Genomic DNA, 17,591 nt, shown 5'->3' with positions numbered 1-17,591 from the left:
TGCAATCCGCGGGTTTCAGTTCCCGGCCCGGGGAGGCGCCGCTCGCTCCTTCGCTCCCCGCTCGGGGCATCGCGCGGCGGTTTCGCTGCCAGCCCCGGCAGGTCCCGGCCGGGCGGGTTCTGGCGGCGCTGAGAGCTCGCTCCATGCTCGGCCTTGGCCCCGCTGCTGCCGGGGAAGCTGCCCAGGGGAGCGGCCGGCCTTGGCCGGCGTTTCCCGGAGCGCTGCCGGGCGCAGAGGGGTAAAGGCCGGGGCTCGGAGGGCAGCGGTGCCCGGGCTGAGCCCCGCGGCTCCCCCTGGACATGCAGAGCACCCCCAGCTACCTGTGGAGCACCGAGGACCTCCTGGGCCAGGGGGCCACGGCCTCTGTCTACAAAGCTCGCAACAAGGTGAGCGGGGGCAGCTGGTGGGGGGGCGGGGGGCAGGAACCCCGAAATTCCAGAGCCCCGGTGCTCCCCATCCCTCCCGCCCCACGGGATGACCGAGCTCCACTCCGCTCTCCCTCCCGGGGGATTTCTGCCTGGGGAGCGGCTCAGGAGCTGCTTTGGGTTTTGTTTTCGTTTTCCGTGGGGCTCCTTCCCCTGCTCTGCGGGTCCGGAGCGGTTTTTTTTGGGGGGTGCTCGCGGCCGCGTTCCCGAGCCGGCGCAGGAGGAAAAAGCTGTTTTCCGGGGAATGCCCAGAGGTTTTGAAAACCCCGTCCTTGGGCATTTGCATACTTCATGCAAACACTTGCCGGGCTTGGAGCGGGGCTCTCCTCCTCAGCAGCCTCTGAAGTTTACTGAGCGAACTGCAGGAGCGGGCTGCGAGCATCATCCCCATCCCTGGGGGAGCCGCCGGCCTCGGCTCCGCACGGGAACTTTCCGTGGAGCCGAATAAATGCAGAGACACGCAGCAGGGGCAGGAAGGGCAGGGAGGTGAAGAGCAGCGGATTGTTTGTTTGTTTGTTTGTTTGTTTGTTTGTTTGTTTGTGCGGCGGAGCAGACAGAGGAGTCATTTCCATCCCGAGCGAGGTGTGGCAGCCGTGGCAGAGCTCTTGGAGCTGCTCTGCGCGTGAACGACATCACCTCGTGTTTTCTTCCCCTCTTTTTCCCCCAGAAATCGGGCGAGCTGGTTGCTGTGAAGGTCTTTAACAATGCCAGCTACCTGCGGCCCCAGGAGGTCCAGATGAGAGAGTTCGAGATGCTGCGGAAGCTGAACCACAAAAACATCGTCAAGCTGTTCGCCGTGGAGGAGACGGTGAGTGGGCACCCCCGTGGGCTTCGCAGAGCTGCTGCCGGCCGGGGCTGGCTGAGCCCCCCGGGCATCTCCCCCCGCAGGGCAGCAGCAAGCAGAAGGTGCTGGTGATGGAATATTGCTCCAGCGGCAGCCTGCTGAACGTGCTGGAGGAGCCGGCCAACGCCTTTGGCCTGGCCGAGTCCGAGTTCCTCATCGTGCTGCAGTGCGTGGGTGAGCGCGGGGGCCGGGGGCCGCCAGGGACTGAGACCCCCCTGTCTGGGGACCCCCCGGTGCTGCTGGGACCCCCCAGTGCTGCTGGAACCCACCAGTGCTGCAGGAACCCCCCGGTGCTGCTGGGATCCCCCCAGTGCTGCTGGGATCCCCCAGTGCTGCAGGAACCCTCCAGTGCTGCTGTGATCCCCAGTGCTGCAGGAACTCCCCAGTGCTGCAGGAACCCCCCAGTGCTGCTGGAGCCCACCAGTGCTGCTGGGACCTCCAGTGCTGCTGGAACCCCCCAGTGCTGCTGGAACCCACCAGTGCTGCTGGGACCCCCCGTGCTGCTGGGATCCCCCAGTGCTGCTGTGATCCCCAGTGCTGCTGGAACCCCCAGTGCTGCTGGGACCCCCCAGTGCTGCTGGGACCCCCAGTGCTGCTGGAACCCACCAATGCTGCAGGAACCCCCAGTGCTGCTGGGACCCACCAGTGCTGCAGGAACCCCCAGTGCTGCAGGAACCCCCAGTGCTGCTGTGATCCCCAGTGCTGCTGGGACCCCCAATGCTGCAGGAACCCCCCAGTGCTGCTGGGATCCCCCAGTGCTGCAGGAACCCCCAGTGCTGCTGGGACCCTGCACGCTGCAGCCCTGAGATGCAGTGAGGGTTCAGAATCTGCCCCCCTGAGCAGGGTGGGCTGCAGCTCTGCGCTGGGGGCTTCTCCTCGCTCTGGGAAGCTGCCGTGCCCTCGGGCTGTGCCCTGCCGTGCCCTCGTGCTCCCCAGTCACACTGGTGCCCATCTAAGTGGGGTTTATCCCCTCTTGGTTTCAGGAGTTTAAAGCGGTTTATGTACTTATTTATATAACTCGTAAAATCAGAACACACCGTTGGAATAAATATTTTAATGAAATATGCGAAGGTGAGCTGACAACCTCCTAGCAGGAAAAAAAAAAACCAAAACAACAACAAACAACGAAAGCAACAAACCAAAAACCTCTTGGGTAAAAATAAACTTATTTTCTTTTTTTTTTTTTCTTTACCAATTTTATTTGCTAGCCGCTGTTATCCAAACCAATTTTGATACAAGCTCATGCTGGTGGTCCCAGCCTTTGACACAAAATCAGAAATCAGAATTTATTTTCTCCTTCCTAAATTCAAACCGAGCCCCCCCGGGAGCCCGGTGCCCCAGCCCCACACAGGAATTCTGCCTCTCCGTGTGTGCCCAGTGGCAGGGATGAACCACCTCCGTGAGAACGGCGTCGTGCACAGGGACATCAAACCCGGCAACATCATGCGCCTGGTGGGGGAGGACGGGCGGAGCATCTACAAACTGACGGATTTCGGAGCCGCCCGGGAGCTGGAGGACGATGAGAAGTTCGTGTCCGTCTACGGCACAGAGGAGTACCTGGTGAGCGGGGCACGAACCAGGCCGGTGGGGGCATGGGGGAGGCTGATCCCGTCCCTCAATCCGGCACCTTGGGGAGCCTGATCCGTGGTTTTGGAAGGGGAGGGGCTCGGTGCTTTGTGGCAGGGTTGCAGGGGATGGTTTTGGGGAGGACCCAGAGCTGTTGCAGGTGATGATTTTTGGGGAGGACCCTGGGCTCTGTTGTGGGTGATGGTTTTTGGGGAGGGCCCCAAGCTGTGTTTTGGATGATGATTTTTGTGGAGGACCCCGAGCCCTGTTTTGGATGACGATTTTTGGGGAGGACCCCTGGCTCTGTTTTGGATGATGATTTTTGGGAGGACTCAAAGCTGTTTTGAATGATGGTTTTTGGGGAGGGCCCCAGCTCTGTTCTGGGTGATGATTTTTGGGGAGGACCCCTGGCTCTGTTTTGGATGATGATTTTTGTGGAGGACCCCGAGCTCTGTTTTGGATGACGATTTTTGTGGAGGACCCCGAGCCCTGTTTTGGATGATGATTTTTGTGGAGGACCCCGAGCCCTGTTTTGGATGATGATTTTTTGCGGAGAGCCCCGAGCTCTGTTCTGGATGACGATTTTTTGCGGAGGACCCCGATGTCTGTTGTGGGTGATGATCTTTCTCCGTCCCCGTGCGCCTCCCCGCAGCACCCCGATGTGTACGAGCGAGCCGTGCTGCGCAAGCCGCAGCAGAAGGCGTTCGGGGTCACCGTGGACCTCTGGAGCATCGGCGTCACCTTCTACCACGCTGCCACCGGCAGCCTCCCCTTCGTGCCCTTCGGGGGACCCCGCAGGAACAAGGAGATCATGTAGGTCCCGTGCCCGGCGCCGGGTGGGGAGCTGGGGCGGTGCCAGGGGTCGCTCACTGCTGCTGTAACCCCAAATGACCTCCAGGCTCTGAGCAGGGGCCTGTGTGTGCAGCGTGGGGAAGAATCCCTCTCCCGTTTGCCGTGCTCTCCCCCCAAATGGGATGCTTGGGATGGAGCACTGAGCACGGGGGGCTCCCCAGCCCGTAGCAGAGGGTGGAACCAGATGGTCTTTAAGGTCCCTTCCGACCCAGATAATTGTAGGATTCTATAAAACGCATTCCCGTGACCTCCTGGCTAAACAGCTGGAAGGGGAGGCAGGGTTGGTGCTCGCTTGGAAGGTTTTGGCTGCTCCTTGCAGCATTTTACCTTTGGGAACTTGGTTTTCCCTCCCAGTGGATCCTGTCTTTCCTAGCACGTCCACGCTCTGCCCTTTCCCTGCACCCCACGCAGAGCTGGCTCGGTGTTACCCTGGTTTTTCTGAGTTTTTTATAGCCTTTTTGATTTTCATAAATGGAGTCAGATCTTTTTAGTTATTGTACAATATTAAGAGCAGTTTTCTGTTAGAGTCCAGGGCATTCCTTTAGTTGCCTTAGAGGGTCAGAGACCTGGGCAGAGAGGTCTGGGACCCCAGCCCAGAGCCCAAGGCTCAGAGAGACACTAGATTTGAGTTCAGCCCCCAACAGTTTTCTACCTTTTCCCACAGATGTAACATAAACAAATCCTTTGTTTTTCATTCTCTGTCCTTTGTTTGCATATTTCTAACCTGAAAACAATTGTAACTGACAGTTGGTTTAGCCACTTGGCTGAGGGGTGAAAAACCCCAGAAGCCAATCTTCTGCTAGACCCACAAATGTATAAAAAGTAAGAAATAAAACAAAGAGGCTCCCTCTCCGCCTGGATTTCAGCTTTTGGGCTGGACGGAGAAACCTCTGCTCTGCAAAACCTCTTGTCTGCGTGTGGCTGCTGTGTGTGTCTCGGCGACAGCTCGGCTGGAGCCGGCAGCGAGCGATTCCCTTCGCACAGGTACAAAATCACCACGGAGAAGCCTCCTGGGGCCATTGCGGGGATCCAGAGGCAGGAGAACGGGAGCATCGAGTGGAGCTACGAGCTGCCCATCACCTGCCGCCTCTCCGCGTGAGCGTCCCTTTGCTGGGGCTGCCGTGTCCTCGCACAGCCCGGGGCGGGGTTGACAAGGCAGAGAAACTTTTCGTCCTCGGGTGTCGCGGCTCTGGGAGCAGATCTCTGCTTTGCTGGCAGGAGGAGGGGGCGCGGGGCAGGGAGGGGATCGTGCCTCGGGGTCGCGACAGTCCGTGCAAGCCTCTCCTCTTCCCTTGCTGCTGCAGGGGGCTGAAGGACCAGCTGATCCCCATCTTGGCCAATATCCTGGAGGTGGATCAGGAGAAGTGCTGGGGCTTCGACCAGTTTTTTGCAGGAACCAACGACATTTTGCACAGGATCGTGGTGGACGTGTTCTCCCTGCAGCAGGCGTCCTCCCATCGCATCTACATCCACTCCTACAACACGTAAGGCCGTGCTGGAGGTAAATTTGGGAGCGGGGTGCAGAAGCCTCAGCCCCTCATGTTAATAGGGGAGCCTGGGGGCAGCAGCATTCCCTTTGCACGGCTCCCAAGCCAGGTGAAAGCACACCAGGCTCGCACCAGCCTCTGCTGGGAGTGCCCTGACGGAGCTGTGAGAGCCCCAGGGAGGTGTCCTGCTGACCTCTCTGATATTTTGCCAAGGGAAAATATCAACATTTTGGTATTTTGAGGGCAGCAGGCTGCTAAAGGGATGGAAATCTGTGTGCTCACCCCACTACTTATCCCCGTCCTTTCACTTCTTTCTCCATTTCAGTACCACCATGTTTTTAGATGCCGTCTTCAAGCAAACAAATATAGTCCCTCACCATCAAGAATATTTTTTTGAAGGACACCTGTACGAGCTGGATCCCAATCTACAAGCTCGTCATTTCTGCAGAACCACCGAGAGCAGCCCCCTGACCTTGCTGAGCACCTCAGAGCAGCCCGAGGACGTGGTGGGGGTTCAGTACAGAGACCGTGAGTGTGGCCGGTTGGAGATGTGGCACGGCAGGACAGCGGCTGTTGGAAGAGGGATTTGTTCCAGTTATTATCCTGGGAGATTTCCCATTTCCCAACTGGGAGACGGGCCCATGATCCCAGGTCTTAGTGCCTGGGCAGTGTTTCCCTGGCTCCCAGTTCCCAACGGGTTTCCCAGTTCACCAAACTGGTCGCTTTTCCCACTGCCAGGTTGTGCCAGTCCCCATTCCCAGTAGTGACCCCAGTTCCAGCAGCAGGAGTACTGGTTCCCAGTGCCAAATCCCAACCCTGATGCCAGTTCCCAGTGCTAATTCCCAACCCTGATGCCAGTTCCCAGTGCCAATTCCCAACCCCGATGCCAGTTCCCAGTGCTAATTCCCAACCCCGATGCCAGTTCCCAGTGCTAATTCCCAACCCCGATGCCAGTTCCCAGTGCTAATTCCCAACCCCGATGCCAGTTCCCAGTGCCAGCTCCCATTCCCCCTGGATCGGGTGATTTCAGGGTCGGGTTCCCCCTGCCGTGTGCTGCTGCTCCCCGGCCACCCTGGGCTTTGCGGGGAATTCCTGCCCTCATCCACGCTCCCCAAATCCCTCGGAGGGCTGCGCTGAGCCTCCAGCACCGAGGCTGAAACCCCGAGTGGCCACGGGGTTCATTTGGCGGGTGGGAGCTGCCCACAGCCAGCAGCTGGGGCACAGAGCCCCCCGGCCCTGCCTGTCTTTCCAGCGGCGCTGGACTTCCCCAAGCTGGTGCCCAGGGTGGATGTGGTGGCCGACTGCAGCGCAGCCAAGGTGGGTGCGTGTGCCAGGGCTCCGGGGCAGCCGTGCTGGAGTGCCGTGTGCCTGGTACAGACCCTGAGAGTGCCCAGTGCCTGGCACAGGTCCTGGCAGTTCCATGTGCCTGGCGCAGGTCCTGGCAGTGCCCTGTGCCTGGCACACACCATGGCAGTGCCCCGTGCCTGGCACAGGTCCTGGCAGTGCCCTGTGCCTGGCACACGCCATGGCAGTGCCCAGTGCCTGGCGCAGGTCCTGGCAGTGCCCAGTGCCTGGCGCAGGTCCTGGCAGTGCCCTTTGCCACGCAGAGCGCCGTGGGTGCCGCTCACCAGACCCTGCGCGTGGGGCAGGCGCTGCGGAGGGGCCGGGAGCTGCTGGCCAGGGGTCTCCACTGGGTGATGTGAGTGATGGGGCACGGGGGGACGCGGCCCCGCCCGGCCCTGCGGGGTTTGGGGGTTCCCTGGAGGGTTCTGCCCCCTGCGGGGTGCTGGGGCAGGGTCCTGGGGGGCCTGCAGGGAGGAGGGGCAGGGCGTCCCCATGGGGCTGCAGCTGGAGGAGAAACTCAGCGTTGTGAGGATGCTCCTGTCCTCTTTCGTTCCTTGTGGGTCGCGCTTTTTTTTCAGTTTAGGAGAGGCTGAGTGAAAGAGCAGAATTATTACTATTATTATTATTATTATTATTATTATTACTACTATTACTATTATTATTATTACTATTATTACTATTATTATTATTATTATTATTATTTTCATCACTGTGTGCATCTATCAGCAGTGTTCCTGCCCAGGGCAGGGCGTTGGAATGAGATGAGCTTTACGGTCCCTTCCGACCCAAACCATTCCGTGACGAATTTCCCTGTCCCACCCACTCCTTTTGGGGTGGGACGGTGAGCAGGGGGTGAGAGACCCTAAAAGCAGCAGCCACACCTACATTTCGGTTCCTCCAGCCCTCAGTGTCAGGAGAAGCCTCCGGGTCCATCCCCACCCCTGGCGCGTTCCGGGATGGGGCTGTGACTGCAGGGAGCCCGTGTTGCAGGGGCTGTTCTCTCTCTCGGCAGCGGGAACCTGAGGACGGAGTGCTCCAGGATTTTGGAGCAGAGGAGAGGAGCTCACTCCGTGCTCGCCTGCCTGCAACTCACCGAGGGGAGGACACACGTGCTGTGAGTGAGCTTCGCAGCTCTGGGCTGTGGCTGGGGAGATACGGGGCTCCCAAAGGCACCTGGATAATCGGGAATAGGGAAAACGCCAGGAGTAAGCTCAGATCTGGGAGGCAGGAGGGGTTTTTTCACTCTGGGAAAATGAGCTGCTCTGGGCATTTCTCCCTCTGTGCTTCAGTTTTTAATGATCAGGTCTTGGTTTCACAGGAGCCCAGGGTTATTCCTGCCTCTGGCTCCTGCTCTGGGGTTTTGTGGCTGTTGCAGCCCTGGAGCAGGAAGGAGCCAGGGCTGCTGCCAGCTGCAGGGAAAGGAAAATGGAGTTGGGATAAAAGAAAGGGCAGCTCCAGGACCGCACGGGGGTCTGGCCCCTATCACCAGCCCCGGAGAGTGGGGCTGCATTCCCAGGGATCCAACATCCCACCACCCACAGGGAAATGCTCTATTCCCTGCCAGGAGTCCCCACTGAATTATGGAGAGACCCTGGGCTGCCCTGAAGCTTCCCCTTCCCCACACCCCCTCCCACCCAGCTGCCCTGGGCCAAGCTGAACCCATCTTATCTCAACCAACCCAGGGGTATTTTGCTTTTCTGCTGCTTTTTGTTGTTGTTGTTGTCGCCGTAGTGGAAAAATTCTTTGCCGCTGGGTTCTTTCATTCTTTGCCATTTAGCAACGTCTCCTCATTTCCATTTCATCTGAAAAAAAAAAAAAAATAAAATAAAATAACAAGGACACATGGTTCCCATGGAGTGCAGGGCTGGGGGCTGGAGTGCCAAGAGCAGCAATGCTGCAGCTGGATGCTCTGGCTCTCCCAGCCCTTCCTTCCAGCAGCAGGAATATTTCTGCTGACTTAGCCAGCGTGCCACGCTCAGTGCCAGCTGCAGGGGCACAGACAGCATCATCCGAGCTGGCCTGAAGCCAGTGGGTGTCAAACCAACGATTTTGGAACAAATTGGACACAACGGGGCGAGCGTGTTTTTTTGGTTTTGCTTTTGTTTTTTTTTTACCAGATCAGCGCTTTGCATCTCGTGCCTCAGATCTGAGTTGCTGCTCTTAGGGAAATTAATCCACAAACGCCAGAGGTTTATGTCCAAAAAGGACACAGAGGAGTCCTTTTACTTTATTCCAATAAAGGGAGAGGCCATGGGGCATTTCCCCTGGGGTCCCTCAGATTTTGGAGGACGCAGCCTCCTTTTTATCCCAATTTCCCAGCCACCTTTCCCTCTCTCTTCCCTCACTGCCTGAGGTACTTGAGAGATGCAGACTTCCCAGAGTGCCTGATACCTAAAATTCCCCTTTAAACTATAAACCCCCTTTTAATTTTTAATTCTTATGGAGTTCATGGGTTTTCCTCATTGTTCTTTCATCTTTCACCACCCCATTTCACTTATCAGCAAGCCCACGGTCTTTTTGTCATGGCAAATATCTTCTTTTCCATCCATCAATCAGCGGAACCCTTCCCATCGTTCCTTTTCTCTCCCAGTGCCAGTTTTACCTGCCAGCAGACCCAGGGCTTGTTTGTAGAGACAAATCTGTCATTCCTCCCCCTGCCCAAGGAGATGGCTTTGCGCCAGGTGGATCCCTGGATTCCCCTGCTCCAGCCACCGCTGGCTCTGGGTGGTTTCCTCCTTCAGGAATCTTCCTTTCCTGTGGTCCCTCAGGTGCGAGGCCGTCCCTGCGGGCGGCAGGGCCCCAGCCGGGCTGGACGTGCTGAGGACGAGGCTGCGGAGGGTGAGGAGCATCCCCAGCCCCGGGAGCCCCCAGGGCTCTCGGAGCAGCTGCTCCCATCCCCTCCCCTCTCCCCCGCAGGTGGACGAGGAGCTCTCCCAGTGCTCCCGCAGCATCTTCGACTTCCAGGGGGCCCTGGATGGGATTTTGGCCGAGCTGGCGAAGGACGGGCAGCAAGTGCACGAAGACAAAAGGTTTGTGGTGGAATCCCCGGCGCCGCTCGGCTGTGCCCACCCGCGTGGAGCTGCTCCCCTGCCGGGCGCTGTCCCTGCACACCGACACGGGCAGCAGTGCCCCCGACTCACAGCACCCCCCAAAAGGGTGGGTTCACCCCAAAAGGGTGGTTTCACCCCAAAATGATGGTTTCACCCCAAAAGGATGGTTTCACCCCGAAAGGATGGTTTCACTCCAAAGCGATGATTTCACCCCAAAATGATGGTTTCACCCCAAAGCGATGATTTCACCCCAAAAGGATGGTTTCACCCCAAAAGGATGGTTTCACCCCAAAATGATGGTTTCACCCCAGAATGATGGTTTCACCCCAGAATGATGGTTTCACCCCGGCCTCACCCCCTCTGGAGTGGCCTCACGCCCTGTCCCCTGTGCCCCCGCAGCATCCAGCAGATCGAGTGCTGCCTGGAGAAGATGCAGGTGATCTACAAGCAGTTCAAGAGGGCCAGGACGTGTCTGCGTGAGTGCTGACCCGGGGGACACGGGGTGGGAATGTCCCCTGGGGAAATGGATGGTCTGGCGTTGCTGGGACTGGCAGAGCTTTCGCGGAACGCTTTGGGCTGGAAGGGACCTTGTAGAGAGTCTGTGTCCCGACACTGGCCCCGGGGGCTGAGCCAGGGAAATCCCCCGGGTGCTGTGAAATTGCCACTGGGCTCTGAGCGGGATGTGAGTGGTGACCGTGTCCTTCCTCCCCCAGGGCTGGGCTACAACGAGGAGCAAATCCACAAACTGGACAAGTGAGTCCCACCCCGCTGCCCCCCCGGGACCTGCCCCTGCCGGGGCCAGGGCGGTGTTTGGTGACTCTGGCTGGGTCCCAGGGGGAGGTGAATTGTCCCTGGTGCCGTCAGAGGTGGTTCCTGTGCGGGTTCCTCCTCGCAGGACCTCTCACAGTGAAGGTCTCAAGCCATCAGATGAAGCTGTGGGAGAAGCTCTGCAGAGGTGGAGATGGGGAGAGGCTTTAGGGCCACAATCCCTGTGCTGGATGAGGGGAGAGACTCTTTCCAGGCTGCTGCTCGCTCAGGGCTTGGTCTGAAGCCGTTTATTCACTGAGGTGCTGATTTAGGAGGTGTCCCTGCTTCCCTGTCTGCCTAACTGCAGCGGCAGGGAAGAGCCTGATGGGTTTTGTCCCTTCAAGAATCCTCCTTTCGCTTCCCACCGGCACCAGGGGGATTTAGTAAAATCCCCACCTCACGGTGCAGGAGGGAGGGTGGAATTTCACAATGTCTCAATGCTCAGTCCAACCTGGAGCCTTAAATCCCGAGGCAGAGATTTCTCAGCAGTGCCCTGGGGGCGGTGACTGCAGCCCCCCAAACCTCCCTCTCCATCCCCGTCAGGGTTTGTTCTCTCTGTAATTCCTTTCCGAGCATCCAGCCCCTCTTCCTCCATTCAGGAGGCAGCTTTAGGTTTCCTGGGATGTTAATTTTCATGAATTTAAGGAAATGATTGTTGTTCTCTCTCTCGTTCCCGGGTTTAGGCTGAATTTGGGGAGCCTGGCCAGGAGGGTTCTGTCCATTTTCCAGAACGGCTGTGTCCAGCAGTACCAGGAGGCCCTGGCCCTGCACAGCAGCAGGATGAGGTACCAACCCTCCTCCTAAAACATCCCCTCCACCGGGATTTGGGGCTTGGAGTAACCCACCAAGGGTCGGGGCTTCCCCGTGCTCTCTGCTGTGGATGGAGATGGGAATGGGGATTTCGGGAAGTGCTGAGGGATTGCAAAGGGGTGGCAAAGCCTCAGACAGCTCCGTGAGCCCACTGGAAATCCTGGAGCGTGGGCTGCCTCCTCTCCCACAGGTCTGCCCCGCTATTTTAAGTTTATTTAAAAAAAAAAAAAAAAAAAAAAAAAAAAAAAAAGCCCCAAAGCTTGCAGCTGGGGTTGGAGCAGCTGTTTCCTTGCTCTGGCGTGGGGAGAGAGAGAGGTTATTTTATGGGGACAGAATTGAGACAGAGAGATCTACTTAGCAGGCATGATTTGCTGTTAAACAAATTGGGGATTAATGCAAAGAGCAAATGACCCCGCAGCCATCGAGAGGGGGAGGCAAATTTGTAAAGGCAAAAAGGGGGAGAGGGCGGTGCAAAAATCGGATTTTCGTGGCAAGGTTTGCTTTTGGAGAGGAGCAGCCTCCCCTGGGCTGCCGCTGTGGGTGGAGGGAGGAGGAGTTTCTGGAATACCTTACAATTAAACCCGGTTTTTTTGACCCGGTCCCGTTTCTGGTGGGGAGCAGCCCGGGGCTGGATTCACGAGTGGAGGGGGTTTTTAAGCTCGAAGTTTGATTTGGATGCTCAGAATTCCTCAGGAGCTGAGGGCGGGGTCTGCCCTGTCCTTGTGCTCTCCCTGCCTCCTCTTTGCCTTTTCCCTGCCCTAGCCCAGTTTTTTCCCAGTCTTTTCCCTGCCCTAGCCCAGTTTTTCCCCAGGTTTTTCCCATCCTTCTCCCATTCCCAGCCCCAGCTCATCCCACCAGGCGTTTCCATGCTGCCAACCCTCACCCAAAGGCAGGTTTCACTCTCAGGACAAGAACTGTGTCCCTCATCACCCTGTCCCACCACAGGCAATTCAATCTCCCTCAGTTTCAGCGGGAATTTTCTCTTGGATTTGGGATTCCCCCCCGGATGTGGAGCCCCACAAAATCCGTGCAGTGCAGGAGGTCTGTCTGCACTAGAGCAGGGTTTTACCTCTGCTCACAGGGAGGGGAAAAAAAAACCAAAACCAAAAACAAACCTTCCCCATGTTTTCCTGGGGTATTTTTGTACCTGTTTTCCTGTCCTCATGGAGAAAGCACCATGAGTCACGGCTGGATATTTTTAATTTCTCATTACTTCAGTTTTAATTGTCCTGTTTTCTTTCCTGCCAGGCTCTGTGGGGTGCTGGTTGTTTTTCTGGGGATTTGAGGTGGATCATTCACCTGAAATACTCTTTCCTTTGGTTTTGTGTTTTGTTTGTTTTTTTTTTTTTAAGCCAAACCAAACATTTTTATTATTTTTTTTGTACAACTCCTGGTGTGCCTGCTGGGTGTGAGGAGCCTGTTTTTGGGTGCATGCTCAGTCCTCCAAGGGACAACGATCCCTGCCTGTGCTGGGTGAGGTGATGGGCCTGAGCTGCCTCATTTCCGAGCAACTTTCCCTAATTAATTAGCTGTTGGAGCTGTTTGGACAGCCTGGCCGGTGCTGGCTGTTGGAGCTGCAGCTGTGGTCGCAGCTCTGCTGTGGCTCGCTCGCTTCCCTCCAGGATTCTGAACCCAGCAGAAAGCGGCGCGCGGTCGGAACGCGCAGAGGAAATCAGCCAGGCGCTGACCGGGAGGGTTTTTTTGTCCTCATTTTCTCTTTCCAGGAAAGTTTGTGAGATCAAGAAGCACCTGAAGAGGCTCAGCAACCGCATCAGCTCCTGCAGCGTGGAGATGATGGAGTGCCAGGACTGCCTGCAGGGCGTAGGTGTCCGTGGTTGTGGTTCCACAGCCTCCTCCTGCTCCCCTCTCCGGGCTCCGGGAGCACCCGGGACCATCAGGGCAGCCCTGGGGTGTTTTCAAACCCCTTGCTGCGGTTTGTTTTTGTGGCTGATCCGAGCTGGAGGTGTTGTTTTGTCCCTCTGCGTGAGCAGGGAGTGGGGAAACCTTCGGCAAAGGTGCCACAAGGATTGTCCGTGTCCGGTAAATGGGAATTACAGCGGGAGGAAAATGCTGCTTCACCTCCAGCTGCTGAGCTGGGGCACAACCTCCTGCTGCATGTGCTTGGGTTGTTTATTTAGTTTGTGCTTGTTAGGAAAATTAATCCACAAACACCAGAGGTTTATGGGCAAAAAAGAGTCCTTTTTTTTTATTCCAATAAAGGGAGAGACCATGGGGCATTTCCCCTGGGGTCTCTCAGATTTTGGAGGACGCAGTCTCCTTTTTATCCCAATTTCCCGGCCGCATTTCCCTCTCTCTTTCCCTACTGCCTGAAGTACTTGAGACGTACAGACTTCCTGGAGTGCCCAATACCTAAATTTCCCCTTTAATGTATAACCCCCCTTTTAATTTTTAATTCTTATGGAATTCATGGGTTTTCCCCATTGCTTCTTCCATCTTTCACCATCCCATTTCACTTATCAGCAAGCCCACAGTCTGTTTGTAAAGGCAAATATCTTCTTTTCCATCCATCCATCAGTGGAACCCTTCCCATAGTTTTGGTTTGTTTGTTTGTTTGTTTACCTCTCATTGCCAGTTTTATTTACCAGCAGACCCCGGGCTTTTTTGTAGACACAAATCTGTCATTCCTCTCACCCTGGAGCAGTGCTGGGTGGCTGCCGCTGGCTGTTTGGGGTCAGCCCCACAGACAGATTCTCCATCTCCACAGGCTCTGGACAGGCTTCTCCAGACGGAGAACTGGGATTTGGCCGCGGCTCCTCCCGCGCCCTCCCCCGTCCCGCTGAGCCAGGCACGCCAGGAGATGGTTCTGGGGTGAGTCCCTGCCAGGGGGATCGGGGAGGAGCAGAACCTCCTGCTGCTCATCCTCGGGAACGGAGTGAGGGATCTGTGGCCGCGGGGCTGGGAAACTCCCACCCACCCTGCCGGGGGTGAGCCCTGCCCGGCGTGCCGGGGGACATCCCAGCCCTTCAGCAGGAGCTGCTCCCGTGGGAAGCAGGGACTGAGCACGGCAGGAGTAAGGGCTAGCTGTGTCCATGCAGGAATCAGGGCTGGCTGTGTCTCCAAGATGCAGGAATCAGGGCTGGCTCTGTCCATGCAGGAATCAGGGCTGGCTCTGTCTCAGGATGCAGGATTTAGGGCTGGCTGTGCCTCAGGATGCAGGAATTAGGGTTTTCTGTGTCTCCAAGATGCAGGAATCAGGGTTGGCTCTGTCTCAGGATGCAGGGATCAGGGCTGGCTGTGTCCATGCAGGAATTAGGGCTGGCTGTGTCTCCAAGATGCAGGAATCAGGGCTGGCTCTGTCCATGCAGGAATCAGGGCTGGCTGTGTCTCAGGATGCAGGAATCAGGGCTGGCTCTGTCTCAGGATGCAGGAATCAGGGCTGGCTGTGTCTCCAGGATGCAGGAATTAGGGTTTTCTGTGTCTCCAAGATGCAGGAATTAGGACTGGCTCTGTCTCAGGATGCAGGAATCAGGGCTGGCTGTGTCCATGCAGGAATCAGGACTGGCTGTGTCCATGCAGGAATCAGGGCTGGCTCTGTCTCCAGGATGCAGGAATCAGGGCTGGCTCTGTCTCAGGATGCAGGAATTAGGACTGGCTGTGTCCATGCAGGAATTAGGGCTGGCTCTGTCCCCGCAGGATGCAGGGATCAGGGCTGGCTGTGTCCATGCAGGAATCAGGGCTGGCTGTGTCTCCAAGATGCAGGAATCAGGGCTGGCTCTGTCCATGCAGGAATCAGGGCTGGCTCTGTCTCAGGATGCAGGAATCAGGGCTGGCTGTGTCCATGCAGGAATCAGGACTGGCTGTGTCCATGCAGGAATTAGGGTTTTCTGTGTCTCCAAGATGCAGGAATCAGGGCTGGCTCTGTCCCCGCAGGATGCAGGAATTAGGGCTGGCTGTGTCCATGCAGGAATTAGGGCTGGCTGTGTCTCAGGATGCAGGAATCAGGGCTGGCTCTGTCTCAGGATGCAGGAATCAGGGTTGGCTCTGTCTCAGGATGCAGGAATCAGGGCTGGCTGTGTCCATGCAGGAATTAGGGTTGGCTGTGTCTCAGGATGCAGGAATCAGGGCTGGCTCTGTCCATGCAGGAATTAGGGTTCGCTGTGTCTCAGGATGCAGGAATCAGGGCTGGCTGTGTCCATGCAGGAATTAGGGTTTTCTGTGTCTCCAAGATGCAGGAATCAGGGCTGGCTCTGTCCCCGCAGGATGCAGGAGCTGCTGGAGCAGATGAGGTCGGTCACCTGTGATCTCCAGCTCAACAACAGCATCATCGAGCGGTGAGTGAGAGCCCCCAGGGCTGCTGCTGGGGGCAGGGATCCCCGCTCCTCCCACCAGGAATGTGTGGAGGCTCTGGCTGTGCTCCCTGGGAGCCACACTCGCTCCCGGGGTGGTTCACCTGGGGTTTTTAACTGCCCCACGTTTGCATCGTGGTCTGGCAGCAGCAGAATTTCTCTTTTCTTGGAGTTTTAGCCACAAACTTCTCCGTCATTTCTTCACCCTCTTCCCAGCCCTTTCCCTGTGCTGTCCAACACTCAGTGCTGTTCACTGCCTTGGGGCAGGAGATGTTTCTCCTTCTGTATGAAAATCCCTGCAAAACCCAGTGTCCACTGCTGGTCCTGTGATTTCCCTCCTCTGCATCCTTTTCTTGAGGCTCTGAATGGACAGCACCATGTCTGGGAGACTTAAAAGACCAAAACCCAAGGAACCGGGGATTCAGCCCTGTTTTTAGGACCACATCTGGCCTAAATCCCTTGGTTTTGTCCCTGCAGGTTGGGTGGGGCTGCTCCCACTCCCAGCGTTTGAGGGACACGGCGAAGGTGCAGCTGCTGAAGCAAAACCACTTCCACCGCAGGGAATTCACAGCGCCTGGAGCGACGGAGCCATCGGATTTCCGTGCCCTGGGAGCTCTCTGTGTCCTACCTCTGTGCCCTGGGAGCTCTCTGTGTCCTACCTCTGTGCTCCGGCACTTTGCACCTTCACCCCCATCGGCTCTGAGTGCCCCAAGCCTCTGCGAGTTTGGCCGGAAAATGGCCAGAAAATTTTATCTTTTTATTTTTAAAACATGCTTGAAGGACTTGGTGTTTCTATGGTTTCTCTATGTCTCTGTGTCACATGAGGAGAAGAAGCAGCTTCGCCTTTTGTCCTCTTAATTTAGGAGTTTTTTCCCACTTTTGACGTGCTGGAGTGAGGCAGGGGGGGTGCTGGTGGCTGTGAGTGCTTGGAGCTGCCCTGGGAAGACATTCCCAGCCCTTCCCTGCTGTCAATGCTCCAGACAGACAGGATGGAAGGGGAACACATCGCTCCCACCCTCGGGAATCACGCAGAGAGCTGCGGCAGGGCCCTGCTGGCCCAGCCCTTTGCTAGGGGCACTCGCTCTGCTCTGGTTTCCAGACAATTTTTTCACCTTGGCGTTGATGAGGAGCTGTAATTCCCGGATTATCAGCCGGGGCAGCGTGTGGAACGGCGATAGGGACTGCCGGGGTCCCGGAGTGGGAGATGGGATCGGGAGATGTCCATGGGAAGAACCAACCACCTCCCCAGGCTGTCCCCAGCGTGATTTATGGGCTGTCACCCCATCCCACAGCCCCATCCCACAGCCCCATCCCACAGCCCCATCCCACAGCCCCATCCCAGGAGCAGTGTCCGGAGCGGGCAGGGTGACCGACCCCACCCTGCTGGGCTCATCCCACCCCTCCCTTGGCACATCCCGGTGCCGGGACACATCCATCCCTGCGGAGGCAGCAAAGGAAGGAGCAGCAGCAGCTGCAGGGCTCTGCCCGGCCTGGCTTTCTTGTAGGAACACGCCAGGGGTGCCCAGGAGCCTCCCCCGCCCAGGAAACCTTTCCCCGGTGGAATTTGGCACCGGAGCTCCCCATTCATTTTAATTATTAAAAAAAACCCCAACATCCTGAATGTCCGAGCCGGCTGTTTGCTGTGGAAGGGTGGAGCTGAGCCGTCGCTTAAAAGCTTTTCTCCTGTGAATTACTTTCTGGGATTCTCCGAGTTTTCTAATGGGTGTTGTTTTGAATGCAAGGCAGAATTCACGGATATTCCCGCGGGAACAGGGCAGGGAGCCCAGGCAGGGTCCCTGCTGCACCTCCTGGGATTCAGCGGAGCTGCACCGACTCGCACCAGCTGAGCGTTTGACCTGGAACACGTTTGGCTTCAGCAAAAAGGGATTTATTTCTTGGCAAACAGAAAAAAGGGGTTTGTTGGGTTTTTTTTTGATTTTTTTTTATTTTGCTAATAGCCTTTGTCATGCTCAAACTGCTGCAGCGCAGCAGCTGCAGAGGGGTCTTCTGGGATCCAAACGGAACAGGAATTTTCCTGCCAATGTTAATTACTTGGGGCTTTCTTTTTGCTCCCAAAATATTTTAACCTGTGGCCTGAA

The 17,591-nt window shown here is 56.8% G+C and overlaps 1 protein-coding gene across 1 annotated transcript; it reads left to right on the top strand.

The window, feature by feature from the left end:
* Positions 1 to 204: 204 nt before the first annotated feature.
* On the top strand, positions 205 to 16,306 carry IKBKE (inhibitor of nuclear factor kappa B kinase subunit epsilon). The gene is made up of 20 exons (XM_040085846.2): positions 205 to 386; positions 1,093 to 1,233; positions 1,314 to 1,443; positions 2,648 to 2,829; positions 3,488 to 3,648; positions 4,672 to 4,782; positions 4,992 to 5,171; positions 5,500 to 5,702; positions 6,427 to 6,491; positions 6,782 to 6,873; positions 7,531 to 7,632; positions 9,287 to 9,356; positions 9,435 to 9,547; positions 9,968 to 10,044; positions 10,282 to 10,321; positions 11,059 to 11,160; positions 12,910 to 13,006; positions 13,911 to 14,014; positions 15,406 to 15,477; positions 15,970 to 16,306. Exons 1-20 carry the CDS (start codon positions 300 to 302, stop codon positions 16,001 to 16,003), a joined length of 2,163 nt encoding a protein of 720 aa, XP_039941780.1. The 5' UTR covers positions 205 to 299; the 3' UTR covers positions 16,004 to 16,306.
* The last annotated feature ends 1,285 nt before the right edge of the window (positions 16,307 to 17,591 follow it).

The sequence above is a fragment of the Hirundo rustica genome, chromosome 24, assembly GCF_015227805.2.
Source record: "Hirundo rustica isolate bHirRus1 chromosome 24, bHirRus1.pri.v3, whole genome shotgun sequence".
In the NCBI taxonomy this organism is placed as follows: Eukaryota; Metazoa; Chordata; class Aves; order Passeriformes; family Hirundinidae; genus Hirundo; species Hirundo rustica.
This window is presented reverse-complemented; position numbering and strand designations above follow the sequence as displayed.

Coding starts and splice junctions, on each gene's coding strand:
- IKBKE (XM_040085846.2), top strand. CDS start 300: ATGCAGAGCACCCCCAGCTACCTGTGGAGCACCGAGGACCTCCTGGGC. Junction 6,874..7,530: donor AGGGGTCTCCACTGGGTGAT/GTGAGTGATGGG, acceptor CTCTCTCGGCAG/CGGGAACCTGAGGACGGAGT. Junction 14,015..15,405: donor CGCCAGGAGATGGTTCTGGG/GTGAGTCCCTGC, acceptor CTGTCCCCGCAG/GATGCAGGAGCTGCTGGAGC.